The 17,751-nt window shown below is 44.0% G+C and overlaps 1 protein-coding gene across 1 annotated transcript in view; it reads right to left on the bottom strand.

The window, feature by feature from the left end:
• Window positions 1-2,334: 2,334 nt before the first annotated feature.
• KCTD8 (potassium channel tetramerization domain containing 8) overlaps window positions 2,335-17,751 on the bottom strand; it is a 665,589-nt gene continuing 650,172 nt past the window's right edge. The window contains exon 2 of the mRNA XM_085643313.1: window positions 2,335-3,586. Within this exon, the coding sequence (XP_085499439.1) occupies window positions 3,126-3,586 (461 nt within the window). The 3' untranslated portion in view covers window positions 2,335-3,125. The remainder of the gene's footprint in view (window positions 3,587-17,751) is intronic.

A 17,751-nucleotide genomic window follows, 5' to 3' on the forward strand; every position in this document is an offset into this window, starting at 1 on the left:
TTGTAGTGATAACGTGCACAGTGTCCTAAAAGCCAACAAAAACAGATTTATAAACACATACCAATACACTTTCCTCCTTTCTGATATTTCAGTGACTTGACATTCTTCTTTTATTGGGGTGCTGGCTTAATCATCAATACTCATTCAAAGCCTAGAAACTCAGCAAAGTGATGTTATGGCCCACGGCAAGCCTTCAATGCAGGTTTTCAAAAACATTTTTGATGCCATACAACATAGCCTTGTTTTGCTGGTACTATTCAATTGCTAATAAAATGTTTGGATTGTTCATGGGTCTGATCAGGTTTTCAATCACTCTGAAGCTCAATCTTGTTCCACTTGTGACCAAGCAATTCAGAGGGACAGTAGAGGGGTGTCAGTAAACAACAGACAATAAACAATTTCAGAGTAGGGGATTTCGGAATAAAGGGACATACAGTAGGATGCATGAGCAAAAAAGTCGGACTGTTAGTAAAATTGAGAGATAAAACAAACTATCAAGCCAAAGAAGGCTTGGATTAGACCATCAAGGTTTTCAATGTGAATTGTAACTTTTTAAATACAGCCCTTCATGGCACACTTTTGCTATTTCTAAGCTCAGTCAATAACATATTTTATTATCAGAAAGAGCTTGTATTCCTCCCTGAACACGAACTCACCACCCAGAGTAGAGGACTGGATATCCTCTACATCCTCAAGCAAGCAACTACGATCCAACGTCTGCTCAACTCAATCACAGGCTACAGCATTCTCTTGTAGGCAGTGTATGAGTGGATCACCTCTCCCAGGGCATGAATCCTAGCTGGTAGGCATCTAACATAGAAATCTTCTGAGGCTCAGGGGTCCATGATGTTGAGCTTTTTATGCCATGTTGTGACATGGCACAGGTTGGAAAGGAAGGTGGTACTCTACTTTTGCTTTGTAAGTCCAGATCTAGAAGACAGTAAACCAGAAGTTCGGGGTATGGTAAACGCTCTCATAGATTAAGTGATTTCATCATTTGTAGATGTGATTCCTTTTGCTGGGCTATCTTTCAGGAAAAGAGTGGTTGTGCCTCCAGTATGACTAGTTTGTTAAACAACCAAGGGTTCTGGTGCCAATTCTACATTATGGATTTTCTGTCCACTCAACATAAATATGTTTATTTTAAAAGAGATACCTTTTTCTTAAATTATTACTTACCTATTTTATGCCATATTATAATTTCCAACCATTCATATATTCTCCAACCAATCATTTTAAAAGATACTCCACTTAACTTTAATACTGACCAATGGAGGTGCTGTATATGCCCTTTTGCAGATCCTTTTCAATGTGCTGCTTTAAAAATTATTTTTTAGTAACACTAGGTGATACTTTCTTGACTGCTTTCAAACATTATTCTCTGTCCAGAGAGCAATTCCTTCTGGGAAGTTCTCCCTCCCTTAATGTAAGTTGTGAATGTTATTTCTGCCCATACCCCTTCTGTCTCTAGTGGGCTTATCATATGGCTTAGATGAGTTAAACAAACATTCTCAATATTCCTTAATTAGGCAGCAACTGCTCAGCAGGTTTGTGTCCATATAGCAGAACATCACCACACTGTTGTTTTTCTCCCAATACTTTCTGTGGTCACATACCTACATTCAACTTCCATCAATGCCTTCAGAATCACTTGTGACACATCGAATAGTTTTATCCAAATGTTGACCTTATTCAAACCTACTTCAGATCAGGATGCTTGCAAGCTCCCTGTACCAGTCTCATATGTAATAATGTTGTATTTTGTCTTGCCTAAATGCTGTATGTATATCAATTGACATGTGTCGCCATGTCCCAACCATCGGAAATGAATAAAGTATTTCTCCAGTACGTACATCTTTCAGCCCTTTTTATTTCCTCAGTGTAGAACCTTTTCTTAAGTGCATCCTCTTCAAGTCACAAACTACAATATTACCTTGATTTTGTATTTAGTGTAATGTTAATCTGTTTGCAGTATGACCCTGTGTAATGTAATTTTAACTTAAATATGTGCTGTCATATATTTTATTTCAAACATTCTAATTTATTTGAAAGTCAACGCAGGTAAGATTGTGCTGTGAGGAGTTGATTATTGAAGGGCAAATTATACCTGTTCACACGACTTGTCTATGAAGCTGTTAGGTCTTTGCTGGATGAATGAGGGACTTGTCCTGCACAAACAAAATCTTCAGGTTTGATTAATGTGTTATTTTTTACTACAAACACATAAAGGTTCACCATCCTATTGGAAAAACAGACACACTGTGGAAACCGACAAAGCAAATTGAACAGATGTTTCTTTTTAATTAATATTTTTAAATCAATTATCCAGTTTGCTGTAAATTACTGGTTCAACAGGATCACTGTTTAAAACCATCTAACCTGTTTCCACACTCTTAAGTTCAGTTTGCATTTCACAGAAATAGCCCTGACAAGTACTAGTATATGAATACTGGTGCAATAAACAGATAGTATAAGGCATGTCTACACAACCCTTACATACAGAACACCCCACATACAAAGGAATCACAGACATGGAACAAAGCAATTTTGACTCCTCCCACTGCCATTTACATCTACTGGGTAGGTCCAAAGTCGTCTTCAATCTTGATTTCAGCAACAAATAAATCTTTTCCTAACTCGTGTGCTTTTTGTAACATTGTGCTCATGCAAAATAATAATTTGGTTTCTTGCATTCATAATGATGCATTTGGGGTATTTTCATAGAGGAACCAGTCCCAATGTAATTGTGACATTGACCGCTAACAAGACATCTTAAATTTATTTTTTGATGACGTAAAGTGAGGCTAGTTTGATAAAAATTCTTTCTTGGGCTTCAACATGACAAAGAGGCTTAGAAGACTATATTTTGAAGATCACAGATTTTCATCATGCACTTCTCTCCTTTCACGCAGCTTTCAAAGAGATTTAGTTGTATGACCTCTTGGGCTGTTGTATATTTTTGTCTTTTCTTGGAAGAGGCCACTTTTGTCCAGCATTCATAATGCACCACAGGTGGACTCAGTGGAATGCGTCACAAACAAGAGTAAAATCTGTGAAGAGCATCAGCAGATAGTCACCATTCAGAAATGAACCTGCCTGGGTAAACCCACTGAAGCAGTCAGTCACTATAAGCCATATTTTGTCAACAGTTCAGACTGCCAGGGACGCTGGCGCTCTGGAAAACAATCCGGAATTTTGATGGTTTGAAAATCCTGAATACATTTTTGCATCTCTTCCTCAACACTAAGCTTCTCACACACCTTCTTTTTGGAAAGGTTTGTTTCCCTGGATTTGCTGATTAAAGTCTGAAAGAGCTCGCTGTTTCTCCGTTTGTCTGGCTGGGGCATCCACTGCCCTGGGGCCTTCTTGGAAGGACGGTCCAGGGTGACGGTGTTTGGCTGGTGTGGGGTTGACTGCCCAATGGTGGGTGCTTCCTCCTGGGGGGTGCTGGCATCTGAATGGCTGTCGCAGCTGGATGTGGACAATTCGTTGCAGGAAGTCCCACTTTCACTTCCTTTGTCTGCAGCTTTCTCTTGCTTCTTTTCTTCTAGTTCCTGCTTAGAAGACACTGTCTTCTGAGGCGGTCCTGTAAAAAGAAATACTTGTTTTAATTACTAGGGCATTAGATGTGGACTACAGCTAAAACACTTGCTATTTTTCTACAATCGAAAACCATGCTTTAGAAACATGTGTCAAAGCTTGATTATTTCTTAAGACAATGGCCTCCTTTCATAATAGGTTGTTGGTAAATTATGTGTTCTTCACAATATATAATTTTCAGACAATTATTGTTCGAAACTTTTTTTTACACTCGTGCAAGCATGTACATAAAGAGCTCTAAATTGACGGACATCTAATATTTTCGGTTCATGGTACGTATAGAAATTTAGTTTAGTTCATTTGATTTAGTGGACCACATGTATATAAGAAGGGTTCCTAAATAATTGTATGATTTAAAGGATTGATTTGAGATGAGCAAAACACCAAACAAAATGGGTCGTAATGGCGCCAGGGAAGTGAAAATGTAAGATTGGAGATATCCGAATTGCATGGAAAAACAGGGCTAATGCGCGCGTAGTGGATAAAACACAAATATCAAAAACAAGTTTCAGAAAAATATAGGGGCATATTTATCAAATAATCACGCAGTGCAGCAAGCCACCTTGCTTAGCTCCGTAATAGGGAAAGGGCAGAAATGCACCAGATTTAACATGATACTGCGCATTCCTGTCATTTTCTAGTGCTGGCGCACAACGTGCTGCCTAGTGCCAACCCAGGCACCCTTGCACCAGGGCCAGACTGGCCATAGCGGGCACCGGGCATTTCCCAGGTTGGCCGGAGGGGTGGGGGCCTGGTTGGTGGCTGTGGGGGGCGGTTTTGCCACTGGGGGCCAGTTTTGCAGCAGTGCTGCAATATTGGTCCCTTGTAACAAAAGCGGGAGCGGTACTTCTTACCGGCACCCCCGCCCCTCAACTCCCAGAGCTGGTGGAGCAGCAATCTGCCTGGGCTGGTTGCTGTTCCCAGTCCGGCCCTGCCATGCAGCATGGTGCAAGGGTGCCTGCTTTGTAAGCAGTATTGCTTTCATGCAGGAAGGAACATCTTACTGCACAAAATCATGCCCTGAAGCATTTTCCTCTTTCTATGTGTGCTGGAGAATGCAGCACATATAGAAAGCGAAAGTCACGAGGAGAAATAAAGATATTTATCCTCATTACGCCTCCTCTGGGGAGGCATAGGATTTTGATGCATTCCCTGGTTTACCAGTAATGGTAAATCTGGGAATGCACCAAAATCCATGGGTGGATGAGTGGAAACACCCACGCTCCACCCAATGGAACGCCTCACTTAGACAGAGTAACACAACACAGTGATTTGCTCTGTGATGCATTGCGTTGCTCTGGACTTGTCAAGCCATGCAAGGTGGCCTTGACTCGCTTGATAAATCAAATTTAAATGTTACGTCACTCAAGCACCCTGCTGCAAGGTAGAATAGCTACGTAACGCTTTGATAAATTTACCCCCAATATATAATATTGTTGTCTTTAAGGTTGATGCTGGTGTTTGGCATAATGCAACAACCCCTGAAGTTTCAGGGAATGCAATATACACAAGAGAAGGACTTTAATCTTCTTAAAACTGACAGAAGGGTCTTACAGGCCTTTGCAGCTGAAGGATATCCTGAAATAACAGTAGGAGTGCATGCTTCTTGCAACACCAGGCACAAAGCACAAAAGTGAAGACTTTAAATCTGGCAATATTAAATCTACAAAACCAATGCAGCCTCAAGTAGTTGGCCTAACACCATTTCCTTCCTCCATCTCCAAAAGTGCTGATTTCAGCAACTGTCATCAGCTGGATGAACAGGACATCAAATAGAATCCAATGCAAACTACTAGACTCTAGCTGGACTTACTGTAGAACCATTGCTGTGCTTCTGAGAGGACCTCTACTGGTCCACCTAATTGATACATATCACAGTATCCACTCAACCATCAAGCCATCAGACAAATGGGGATGTTACTAAAGAAGAGGCTAAAGAGGCTCTCTTCTGCATTCACTAGAGTAGGTGTATAGTCACCTCAACAACTTCGCTCTGTGCTAGCAAAAAAAAGAAAGAGCTCAGGAGGTACACGTATAACATGGCTTGATAAATGGAACATAAAGAAGAATACTGAAGAAATTATAAATCAACCACTCAGTGCCTGATTCACAAAGGTAAACGTACACTTTAGTGCAATTTTATGATTGTTCTTTTATGTGTTCTTTACGATTGATCTTTTTTCATGTGTGTATACTCTGCACTCGGAAAGTTACTTCTTGTAAATCCATTTGCAAATAGCAATCATAAACTTACACAAAAGTGTAAGTTTATCTTTGTGAATCAGGCCCTGTGTATTTTTACCTTTCCTCATCCAAATTCGGAGAACTTTAGTTAGTGTCGGCTAGAAATGTTGTACTTCACCATTTGCTTTGGCGTTATCCCAGTGTAAATTGGTAATGGCCTAGTCACAGTGTATTAATGTATTCCTTACTCTCCATCCCAATGAAAAGAGGACCATTGTCTGTTTTGATGACTATCTGAAACCCATATGCTGGCAACACTTTCTCTAGCTTGGATTTCACTTGTTCAAAGACTTAGGATGGCATTGTTTCTAGCATCACATATTTTGAGCAGGTGTCCATGAAACTGATTAGTCATCTGTCGGGAGGCCTCATTCCAATATCTTGTGCATGATACAGTTCATATCCATTAATTCCAACCATCCTAAGGAACCACCCTTTTCCTAATGTTGTCTTTCAGGTTTGGCCATTCCCTGGTGGTGAGATGTGCCTTATGCACCACTCCTGTGGAATTTGTATTTTGTCACTTCACAGCTCTAGGACATCTTTGGATGCACTGTCCACAGCAAAGTGAGCACGTATTAGCATCTATGTTTTGTGCCCTCACAGAATCATCTTTTACAAGATCTACTTTGTCGCTGGTACTGACAGTTGTAGGCAGGCGTTAACTGCTGATGATTTTGGGATACCTTCCAACTTCATCGCTTTTGGTCATGCATTTTGTGTCACAGACATAGAAGCTCTTCAGTGTTCCCTCACTTTTAAGTTTAAAGATTCTCATGGCCAGCTAGGTCATGCAACAGATAGTCCATATGACTATCTGACTCTAGCATGTATGCTGTTGAGAAATTATATTTTTGAAGTTGAAGGGCCCATTTTTAGGTCTCGCCTACGCAGTGCTCATGCACTGCATAGGAGACCTTTAGCCGGCATGCAGCTCTTTTTACAAAGCACATACTCGTGCTTGTGGCTGCATACAGCTTGCGGAAGTCCGCAAGCAGTCCGCAAAGACTGAATCCGCGCGCACGCACAATCGCTTTTACTTTCGCGGCCGAATGCTTTTTTTTTACTTGCAGCCCGAGGCGCGGGCGCTTGTCTTTTTCTGGTCAACAGTGCATGCTTACTGTATGTGCCGGTGGTCTCAGAGCTCCGGTACAAGCGTATAAACCTCATGTGAAAGGTTGGTCAGCACAGCTCCTCACAGTGTGTCATTTATGTGCATGTGTATAGCGCTTTCCTGCCATTTGTGTGGCCCCGAGTAACTCCTCCTTGCCGCTCCCTGTGAGATCTGCATGGGAGGTGCTCCTAACCTCTTTCCTTCCTCTTCACTTATATGATTTTGGAGCTCACCGGCGATGCCTGATGAAGAAAGGGGGACTTAACTCTGTTTTGGACTTGTCAATCTTCTGTATCGTCGTCCTGTCATTCATATTGGCACTACAATCAGACCGTGCGCGGCTCTCAGTGCACATGGGTGAAGCGCTGCCTTGCGGTGTTGCCTTGTTGACTTTGGATTTACTTGTTTGTTCTCTTTTATTGACCTGGTGTCGGCATTTTACAGAATAAACACCATCTCCCCCAATGGCGTCGTACAAATAAAACTATTCGATTCTTTGCATGTTTCACCCATTCGTTCGTTAGTGCTCAGTTAGCATGTCATTGTTATTGTGAAACGTTTCTGTTTGTGTTTACTACGTGTAGTAAGCGTGTCGGTTTCCATACAAGCCTGTGCTGTCAGCCCGCCCCTTCCAGGCCTTTGCCAGGTGGTGCCTATGTTCTTAGTCACGCCCATCTTTTATTTGTGATGGCGAGCAGCGGTAGTGTATTTTATGCATATCAAAGATTGTGTACTGTAACAGTGGGTTTTACTACCTTCGGGATTAGTCGAATTCCGGGGAACTATGATAAAAATAGGGAGCTGTTCCTGCTTTTCCAAACTCTGGTTATAATGTGTGTAGGTTTGTTTACTAGCTGCGGCTGCTGTGTTCTTTTTTCCTTTTCCCCAGTGTTACTGTTTGCCAGTGCTAATTGACTCAATCGTTTCCCCTCCACCTCGTATCCCTTTGCTCCTCCTAAACCTGCCACTAACGCGCCGCACCCCATCCCACTTAATGGCCTTGCATGGGCCTCCGTTACGTCAACAGGTCTCGCCTTTGGGACCTTGTAAGTGTTTAGCCATGCAACAGTTGATGTTATTGCACCAAGGATATTGTAGTGAGGACTCCCTTAATACGTACATACGTTGTTAAGTTAGCATAACCACGTTAGATGTTAGAAAGCCATCTTGCCGCTTTTGCGCACGACACTGCGTTTACATGTTATTGCTTAAACAAACTGCTGACTCGAGCTTTGCCTCACACGGAAGCAATCTGTTGTTACCATCCCGAGCTCTGCGCAGCGACCTTGGTCTGTACATGGCGTGACAAAACAGTCTGGTTTGTTAGACAATGCATGTTTTCTACTCTAGATTGATCGACCCACTATTTAGCCATAACACACAGGCAGCTGCAAATACCTGAAAGTTGGTGCTTTTAATATCACAGACATCATGTTTATTATTCAGACCGAAGACGAGCCTTCCTGCGAGAAGACTCCTGATGCTCCTGTGATGTGATTTCACTAAGCTGATCTTTGAGGTATGGGGTCCCCTATTCAAGCCTAAGAGACCTTCAATTAGCATAATAATAATATTAGCTTCTTAGTAAAGGGAAGGTGGTAGTATCCACTGTCATTATAACATGATCACCCCTTTTATATTCTATGGTATTGTAACGATGCTGATGGTTTTGATTTTAATCATTTGTTTGCTTGTATTAGCCAAAGTACTGCATCTTAGGACACGTGGTCTATAAAAATAAACTCTTTTTATTTTCACCGTGTCTCTGTTGATTCTTGTTGTGGACTGATGTGAGAATAATATACGAACAGGTATTTCCGATTCCCACCATTCCTGAGAGTATACTGAGTCGCTTGTTCTGGGTTGTCTTTTCATTGGGATCTCTGAGCCAAATCTCGGATAACGAATGGGACACTTATGCTAGCCGGATACTGGGTTCTGGGTTCTGAGGTGAGTTTCTGGTACACCACAATTCACTGAGGTCCTGGGGTTCTACGCATAGTTCTGTGTATAAGCAGAATCCCTGCAACATGGCGCACCTAACGTTTGGTCTATGAGTTGAAACGCCTTAGTAGTGCTTATATTAGTCCACAACACCCTCATTCTTGTTTCCGGATAACAAGTCTGACGGATTTAAACCTACCTATTTCTGTTGATATAGGTTTCTTCAAGCTTGATATTTAAAAAGGTTATTGAACCCTTGTGCTACTGATCGCTTCGAGTGTAGCTTGTCCTTATGTCGGTGGAAATTGCGGCGCATAGCCGTGCAGCTCTGAAACGTCATTTGACGCAGTATGGGGTGCCGGACGCTGGCATGAACGTCATCTTTGTGGTAGGAGCCGATGCGGCTCATCCTTTTGAGTTAATCTACTCTTGGGTGACGATTCCGGCAGTGAGTGGGGACGATAATACCTTTCATTCTTACACTGCCACTGCCGTGCCCGCGAACTATACACCGTATAGGACACAGGAAATACCTATATCTGCTTGGCAGCATCAGATTTGGTTTAATGGCGCCCTTCCCCATGTGGTTATACCGCCGAGAATGGGCCCTTTATCAATTGCGGGGGCCACTTGGCCGGTACTAGCCGGATTTACGCCTCATCCCCGTTACCTCACAGTGACGGTGGCTGAGTTGCGTGTACTGCACACTGCCCTTATAACAGTATATAGGGCATTGGTGCAGTATGTGTCGCGCACTGTGCCGGCGGGGGCACCTGCGGTTGCGGGATAACCTACTGATCACCACGCGGTGGTCATTAGTCCTGTTATGGTTAATTCTGTTATGGGCAAGCGCCCCCAAACTAGGGATGATTTCCCCTTTTGGCTTGCTGAAAAATTTGACCAAATAGAAGCGGTATACCCGAATACATCTCCTGTGGAGAAACACAGGATCCTTACCATTAGTTTGCCTAAAGACTTGGTCCCCAACGTAGATGATTGTGTTAATTGGGGTAAGGTCTTTGCAGCGACGTACGCACAGTGCTTTGGCACTCCGTCTATGTTAATGCTGCCCTCCGTTATTAAACGTGTTCAAGAGAACCACGGTGCGGAGTCTGCGATAGAGTTAGGGATGCGGCTCCTCGGACAGTTTGACCTGGTGGCTACCATGATAATGGGTAACCTTAAGGGTGATGCTTTGCAGTTCCAGGTTCGTAATGAACTAAAGAAAGTTGCTGAAGAGGACAAGCCGCAGGAATTTGCGAAGATAATCTCGTGTGCATACAGAGATTTGGGTCGTAGCTCTTTAGGAGTAAAGCCTGTGATCAAAACTCCCGATATTAAGCAGCAGGGTAAGGCAGAAACCTCTGGTAAGGATGACCGGCCAAGTTTTCCAAAACAAAGTTGGCGGTCTAAACAACAGGGAAAGCAGCAGCAGAAACAGGGCTCTCTGCCTGCCTCTCCCGTTCAGTCAAGTGGTGAACGCACTTATGATCTGCGAGATCGTGCTACTATTAAGTCTCCTGATAGGTTTCAGGTTTCTGAACAACGTTCTCCTCGTTCTTCACAGGAAACATCGGCTTCACAGTCCGGTGGCGGAGGCGGTGGCAAAGGTCGGGGTGCTCCACAACCACGTGAACAGCCCCGACAGACTGAGGGTAAAGGCAAGCAGGACGAATTTGCACGACAAAGACCCCCGTTTCAGAAGAAGAAAGTGGCGGCTCTGACGGCAAGGTATGCCTCAGATAGTGCGGACATAGCTTCGGAACCGGTCATGGGCGCTGACGCTACTGGACAGCGCAGCGGAAATTACCATAGTCCGTCAAGCTCTGCGTCCATTTCTGGTGGTGACAGCAACTGATATCTTGGTTACTGTTGAAACAGCTGCCACCAGAGTGGCTCCCCCTGACAGACTTTATGAAATAGTCTTATTAATTGAGGGTGACATACAACGTACAATAAAGGGGATTTTTTGGGATAATCTGACCACCACCTATGATATCCTCCTAGCGGAGGCGGATTGGCCCCCAGCTTTCATTTTAGAAGCTCCTAGAGGGGAGGAGGTGATCCTCCCGTCCTTTGCGCACACGGTGCCTAAGGACCAGGCTGAAGTGTATGCTGGGGAGTGGGCGTTGGCGCTTGCGCCAGCGGTGTATCGTACTCAGGTGGGGTGGGACCGGTTGTCCCCCTGCCATGAGATTCCATTGCGGTCTATGCCCCAGCCTCAACCCCAGTATCCCATGCGTCGTGAAGCTAGACCCCACGTCGCGGCAATCCTTGAACAATTGGAATATCAGGGTGTTATTGAAACTTGTGTGTCCCCTATGAATAACCCTTTATTCACTGTAACGAAGCCTGACGGCTCGTACCGTTTAGTTTTGGATTACCGGCACCTAAACTCCCATTGCCGGACCTGCGCGGTACAGAATACACACAGCTCGGCTCTTGTCGACAGTCTTGTGCGTAAAAGATTTAAAACGACACTTGACATTTCCAATGGCTTTTTTAGCCACAACCTGTCCATACTGAGTAGCCAGTGGACGGCGTTTACTTCGGGCGGCAAACAAAAACAGTTTACGAGATTGGCCATGGGCTACAAAAATAGCCCTGGCGTCTTTTCCGCTCACGTGGTTTCTCTCTTAGAAAGAATCGACCCCGACGCATACTCCTATGTTGACGATATCTACCTCACGGATGATGAGCTGATGCCACATCTGTCTCGAGTTGACAATATTATAGTGAGTTTTGCTGACTATGGCTACAAATTCAATTTTGCGAAGTCTCACATCGCGGAATAGACAGTGTTGTTTTTGGGCTACGAGCTCAACAATGAAGGTAAGGGGTTAGCTCCCCACTTTCTGGAGAAGTGCGTATGCTTACGTGCTCCTACAACACTGAAAAAATTGCAATCTCTGCTGGGCTTTCTGAATTTCGGACGTACGTATATTCCTGATTATGCCCAGCGTATCAAGCCGCTTTATGCCTTGGTACAACCTTCTTTTTCGAAGTCTAGCTGGCAGCTAGAAAACTCTGCTATTTTACAGTCTTTACAGGCTGATCTTCACAGTACTTGCTGACGCGTGATAACCGCACTAACCTGGTAATTAGAAAAGTACCAGGAGCCGTGGATTTCACGTATTTGACGTTTAATGAGGGCGATACAGTCCCCATTGCGTATAAATCACACTTGTACACCTCTGCTGAATTACATTTTTCCACAGTCGAGAAAGTTCTGACTGCTGTGCAGATGGCGATCCTTAAGGAACGCGCACTGTCGCATGGGAAGCAGATTCTGGTTGTAACACCGTATCCTGCCCTAGAGGCAGTGACTAAAGCAAGTGTACCAAATTCTAAAGCTTTGCATCCAAGGTGGATACAATGGGCCACAACTCTGACGTCACCAGACGTCACTTATATCTTTGACGCTTCATTACAGACTCAAGAGTACTTGCAGTATGAATTCGTTCATCCGGCTCCTCTGTCTTTGCGCCCGCTCGAAGAATACCATTGTGTCATATACACTGACGGCTCGGCGCAGCCCGCGATTGGATCAAAGCACGCCTATTCAGCGGCTTGCGCAATTGTCGTAGGTACATTCGTGAATGGTGAATTCCAATCCGATGCAGTGCATACGCAGTCATTGGGTGATTGTACCGCGCAATTGGCGGAGCTTCGGGCTCTGGTGCTTGCACTGGAGTTTGCTGATCCCCGAGTCACAACTCTTATAGTAAGTGACTCCTTTTATTGTGTCCAGTCCTACAATGACAACTTACACTTCTGGTCTCAAAATGATTATCGAGATAACAAAGGTAGCACAATTAAGCATAAAAGCTTTGGGTTCGAGTGGCAGACTTTAAAGAACGTCTCCCTCTTGTGAATGTTATTCACACTCTTGGTCACCAGCGACTTGGTGTCCATGCTGTCGGCAACAGCTTGGCTGACGAGGCAGCAAAAACCGCAGTGGCTACATACTTAGTGGCAGCAGTTACAAGATCCAAAAGTAAGATTGATGATGACATCTTGGCAGCTATTGCTGCTACAGAGAAGGGAAGTGATTACCCGAAGGGTTTTCCTTCTCGTTATTTTTATCATTTAAGTCCTGATAACGTCCCATTAGTGAGGATTAACGACGTTGGTGACAGAATTATTCCCAACGCGGACTGCAGACCATCTCTGATACTAGCGGCGCACGAGGGGTTGGCGTCAGCTCACGCCGGTGTGTCCGCTACAATATCTCTGTTACAACAACGTTACTGGTGGTTTGGTTTATATAAACAAGCGCGCGCTTATGTTCTTGATGGTGACATTTGCCAACAGATTAAACCTTCTACTGTTGCGCGCCCACCACAAACACAGTTGTACATATCAAATAAGCCATTTGGTTGTGTTTATTTAGATCACTGCGGTCCTTTTTCTTCTGATACTGCGTACAAGTATATCTTGGTTGCAGTGGATTCGTGCACACGTTTTCTCTGGGTATGGCCACAAAGGAGTGCTGACTCACGGACTGTCATCAGGGATTTGCGTGTCTTTGTGGGAACTTTTGCGTGTGGTACCTTCCATTCTGATCAGGGCCCTGCGTTCGCCTCTAAGTCTTACAAGGAGGCTATGAGAAATTTGGGGGTCCTAGTCAAATTTTCGTCCCCCTACCGACCTGAGGGTAATAGTGTGGTGGAGCGAATGAACCGTGACTTAAAGCAATCATTGACAGCACGTGTTTTAGGCACAGGCCGGAACTGGCTAGCCCATTTGTATAACGTCCAACGTGCACTTAATAATCTCCCTAGAAGGTCTCTGGGTGGGCGGACCCCGTACATGATGCTCTTCGGAATCAGAATGTTTGTTCCAGACCTTGATGGTCTAGACATGGCGGCGTCGACCGCACCCTTTGACGTAGATGATCACTGTGCTGTTTTGCAGACTCTACAAGAAGCCAGAGACACTCTTTCGAAGGAACACTTGCCCTCCACGTCTGAAGCTGAGGTTCAGATTCCGAAGTCGGCTGGCTACCCCGAGTTGGAGACCTGGTCCGTGAGAAGGTGGAGAACAAGAAGGAGTTCGGCCCCTCTTACCGTGCACCGGTTCCAGTGCTTGGAGTACAGGGTACAAGAACAGTCATTTTACCTCCATTTCCTGGTCGAAAAGAAAACAGGTACATCTCTATTGACAATGTCAAACTTCAGCGAATGGCCGATACTTCTTAGTCTGACTCCAGTAGTTTCATGCCAGACGATGCAAAGAAATTCAATGTTGGTTCCTGCTTCTAACACCTTGTCTGATGTTGCCATCGAGATGCAGTCAGTTACTGATCCCCTGTTGATACCACCGGCTGGTGGTCTGCCAGACGAGACTGAGTATGCTTATCCTACAAATGGTCACTTGCCTGTTTTACAATCTACGGCGCTTGACCAGTCCCGTTTCTCCTTTGACACTCATTCATTGCCCTCCAGTCCCTCATCGAACATTGCTGTTTTTGCTAGTTGGTTTAAGAGACATTTTTTAGTTTCCCCTTGGACATACATCTGGCTTTTACTCTTCAGTATTTTTTTGTTTATGTCCATTGGATTTGTAATAGTGTTTTTCTGTCTGGTGGATGGCCACTATCTCAAAGAGAGATCAACAATTGGACTTATTAATGGAACTTTGGCCCCCACTCCTCGTCCCACATCATGAAAAGGGACCAGACTTTTGTGAATATTACTGCCTGGCCCGTCATGGATGGAATCGCGTGGGATGCTGTTAAATTTCAAATTCATGGGCCTACAGAGGTCATTAATGTACCTAATGTATTTCGTGTTTCTATGGGTGATGTAGTTAAGCAGAACATACGTTCTGATGATTGGGATGTACACGCCATTGAAGCACTGTTTTCAGATTTGAAATATTATGCCGCTTTTGATGCTGAAGATTTGTATGAGAATGCGGCTAATTATGCGGAACAGTATTGTTTTCAGCATTATGGCAATCACTTTCTGCATAAAGCAAACACTTTTCGTAATTTTGTAAATTTTACCCAATGGGAACACTGTCCCACCCCCTCTTTCGGCAGTTCACATACATTAGTTGATAAGTATACTTATTTTACTGATTTCAGTGTTTCCGACCCGGCATCCTTTTATTTTAAGGTTATGCCTGAGTCTGCCTCGAAGGTTAGACTGACACACACCAAATTACTTTATTCTAAATCCTTTATGGATGAGTTGTCAATCAAAGGTTATGATCTATGGAAGGCTACTATTGATCTTAAGTCGGTTTGGGGTTCCAAACCGTGGCAGGTTCAGGGAACTGAAGCTTTGCATCGTGCCTGTCTCGTACCAAATCATATGTTGTTTTTAAATTCAACCATCTTCCAAACCACCTGTTTCGGATTGGCCACTTCTAAACAACTGAAGTCACCTTCTGTGCCGGATCTGGGTGCTTACCCCAATTGGGATAACCACACAGATCTGTCCCTTCCTGCTTTGCAGTCATTGGTTTCCAATACATCTTTCAATATTTCGAAATTTAGTAGTGATGGATGGTTAGTTTGGCAAAGCAGTTCTGATACCTGTCAACGTCGTTTTCTAGGTCTGAAACCGGGGTATACTCAGCAACGAGTGGACCCTCGGTTTGAGTCGTCACATACAGTAACTACATACTCTGTAGGAAAATTATGTCAATCCTGGTTGCGACATTCCACCTTGGCATCTGTCAAAGTTCATTTATCAAGATTACATGACAAAATAGATTTGAATGATTTTGTTAAAGGTCCTGTGGGTGGCAGATCCAAAAGGTGGGCGTATGCTATTTACAACGAAGTATGGAAACTGTCGCAAATTGAGGCAGCTTCACGATTGAGAGCTATTGATCAGGCTAATATGGAAAAGGTATTAGCAGTTATTGATAACAGCATTAGCACTCTTTCTTCCCGTATTTATACATTGGACAATATTGTTTCTTCAATTGTTGATATTGTACATGATGATGTGTCTGTATTGTATCATGGTCAAAACCAGTTGCGTTCTGTTATGCAGTTTGCATGGACATTACAAACGTTAAAGGCAGGGAAGGTCCCCTGGGACTATTTGAATACAACATCTTTATTTCTTCCCTTTAACCTTACTGAAAAACAACAGTTCATGTCCATGAAAGATGCTACATATTCATTGTTACACATTGAAAAATTAGAGCCTTTACCTTTCTCTGTGGCGGAATTGGATTCTGCCGTGTGGTTATTACATGGGTTGATCACTCTCCCGTTCGCGCTTTTCAAGTTTACGTCCTGTATGAAACACTATGCTCTGGGTAGATATGAACAGCTGGGTACCGCTTTCATACATGAGGTTTGGTCCCTCCCGTTTATGTATAGATGTACAAGGGACGGTACTGAGGTTTATCTGAAAGGTGAGGAATGTACAACGACACCTGATCATTCTGTGGTATGTAGGCACATTCAGTTACACGGTGCATGCAATGTACAAGCCCCGAATTTAGCCTGCGTCCTGAAGGGTATCCCGGTACCAGTGATTACGCCATCTTTCACGCTGCTTGCAAACGGTAGTTATTTAATTTTGAACAATGAAGCTTGCTGCGGGATGTTAGTGGGAATCCCGTATATAGTAACTGTATCGCAGAGAGTGGTCTGCTGCAATAATGTTCTCTTTCCACCCCCGCATGGGCGGCTGGATGTTTCCATCTGGCCTTCGATTCCGACCTTGAAGGCAGAGTTCAACAAGATGAGCAGAATAAGGGCGCTATTGTCCCAAAAGGAGGTGCCATTGACTTCCTCCCGTGAAACATTCGTCCTTCACGTTGCAAATACGCGCACTGAGGTGCAGGCGCTTTTAAATACTGACCTCCCTCTGCATTTTGGAGCTTTGATCCAAACAATTTTCAATGCCTCATCCACGACGGGCCTGGCTCATTTTTTTTAAACTTGTGGGCTCCGGCCTCGTGACCTCCTTCCAAACTATTTTTGGTGTGATTCCGGCATTTTTTCATTCCATTTTCTCGAGCGGCTTTGGAGGTGTCCCGCTGATTCTGGCGCTTGTGGCAGGAGTGCTACTTTTACTTTTCATTCTACGAAATGGCTGCTCTTTCTGTGCCACACGACAACCTGTCCCGTCTACATCTTCTCCGTGACAGGATGCTTGAATATTATGGTACGCTGCCATTGGCGACTTTGAGCCTGGCGTATGGATTATCCTTCCGGTATTCATACTTCACCTGCGTGCAACCTGTCTTTCACTGCCTAGATTGTCCCTTTGAATGGATTTGTGCTTAACCAACACAGTGTCTCCGGTGCCGGATTATGATCGACTGATGAGGCCCTTAGTGTCTCACGAGTTTGCCTGTTCTGGTGTTCGGATTATGGCCTGTGGTGCGGCGCATGGTATCCTGGGTAATTGGGACATCGCAAGGGCTGCCTATGATTTCTTGAATATGAGCTATCTGGAGGAACAATTCGGTTGCCCTCTGATCGTGCTAGAGGCTCCGCTTATTGATGAACATGTATGTTCCTTTTCTTTGATTAATTGGATGGCTGAAACTTTTCGTGGCTCTGCAAACGATTTCTTGTTGGAAGCAGTTGCCACGTATGCTGCATATACGTTCATGGATTGAGTGAACTGTGGTCCTCTAGATTTTTACTCCCGTGCCTTTGGACTGCTGCCCAAAGCAACATTTTTTGATTTTTCCCCATCACACGCTTGTGGTTTTTTGATTTTTTCTCCCCTTTTCATTTTTTATTTTTTCGGCTTTTGCCTAGACTATCAATTGTTTTTTAATTGAATACGCCTTGTTCTGCTCTGTCGACACTGAACTTTGCTTTCTCTGTTTTTCTTGCCTACTGAATAGTGCTTCGATCAAGGGGG

Source organism: Triturus cristatus, chromosome 2_2 (assembly GCF_964204655.1).
Source record: "Triturus cristatus chromosome 2_2, aTriCri1.1, whole genome shotgun sequence".
Classification (NCBI taxonomy): Eukaryota; Metazoa; Chordata; class Amphibia; order Caudata; family Salamandridae; genus Triturus; species Triturus cristatus.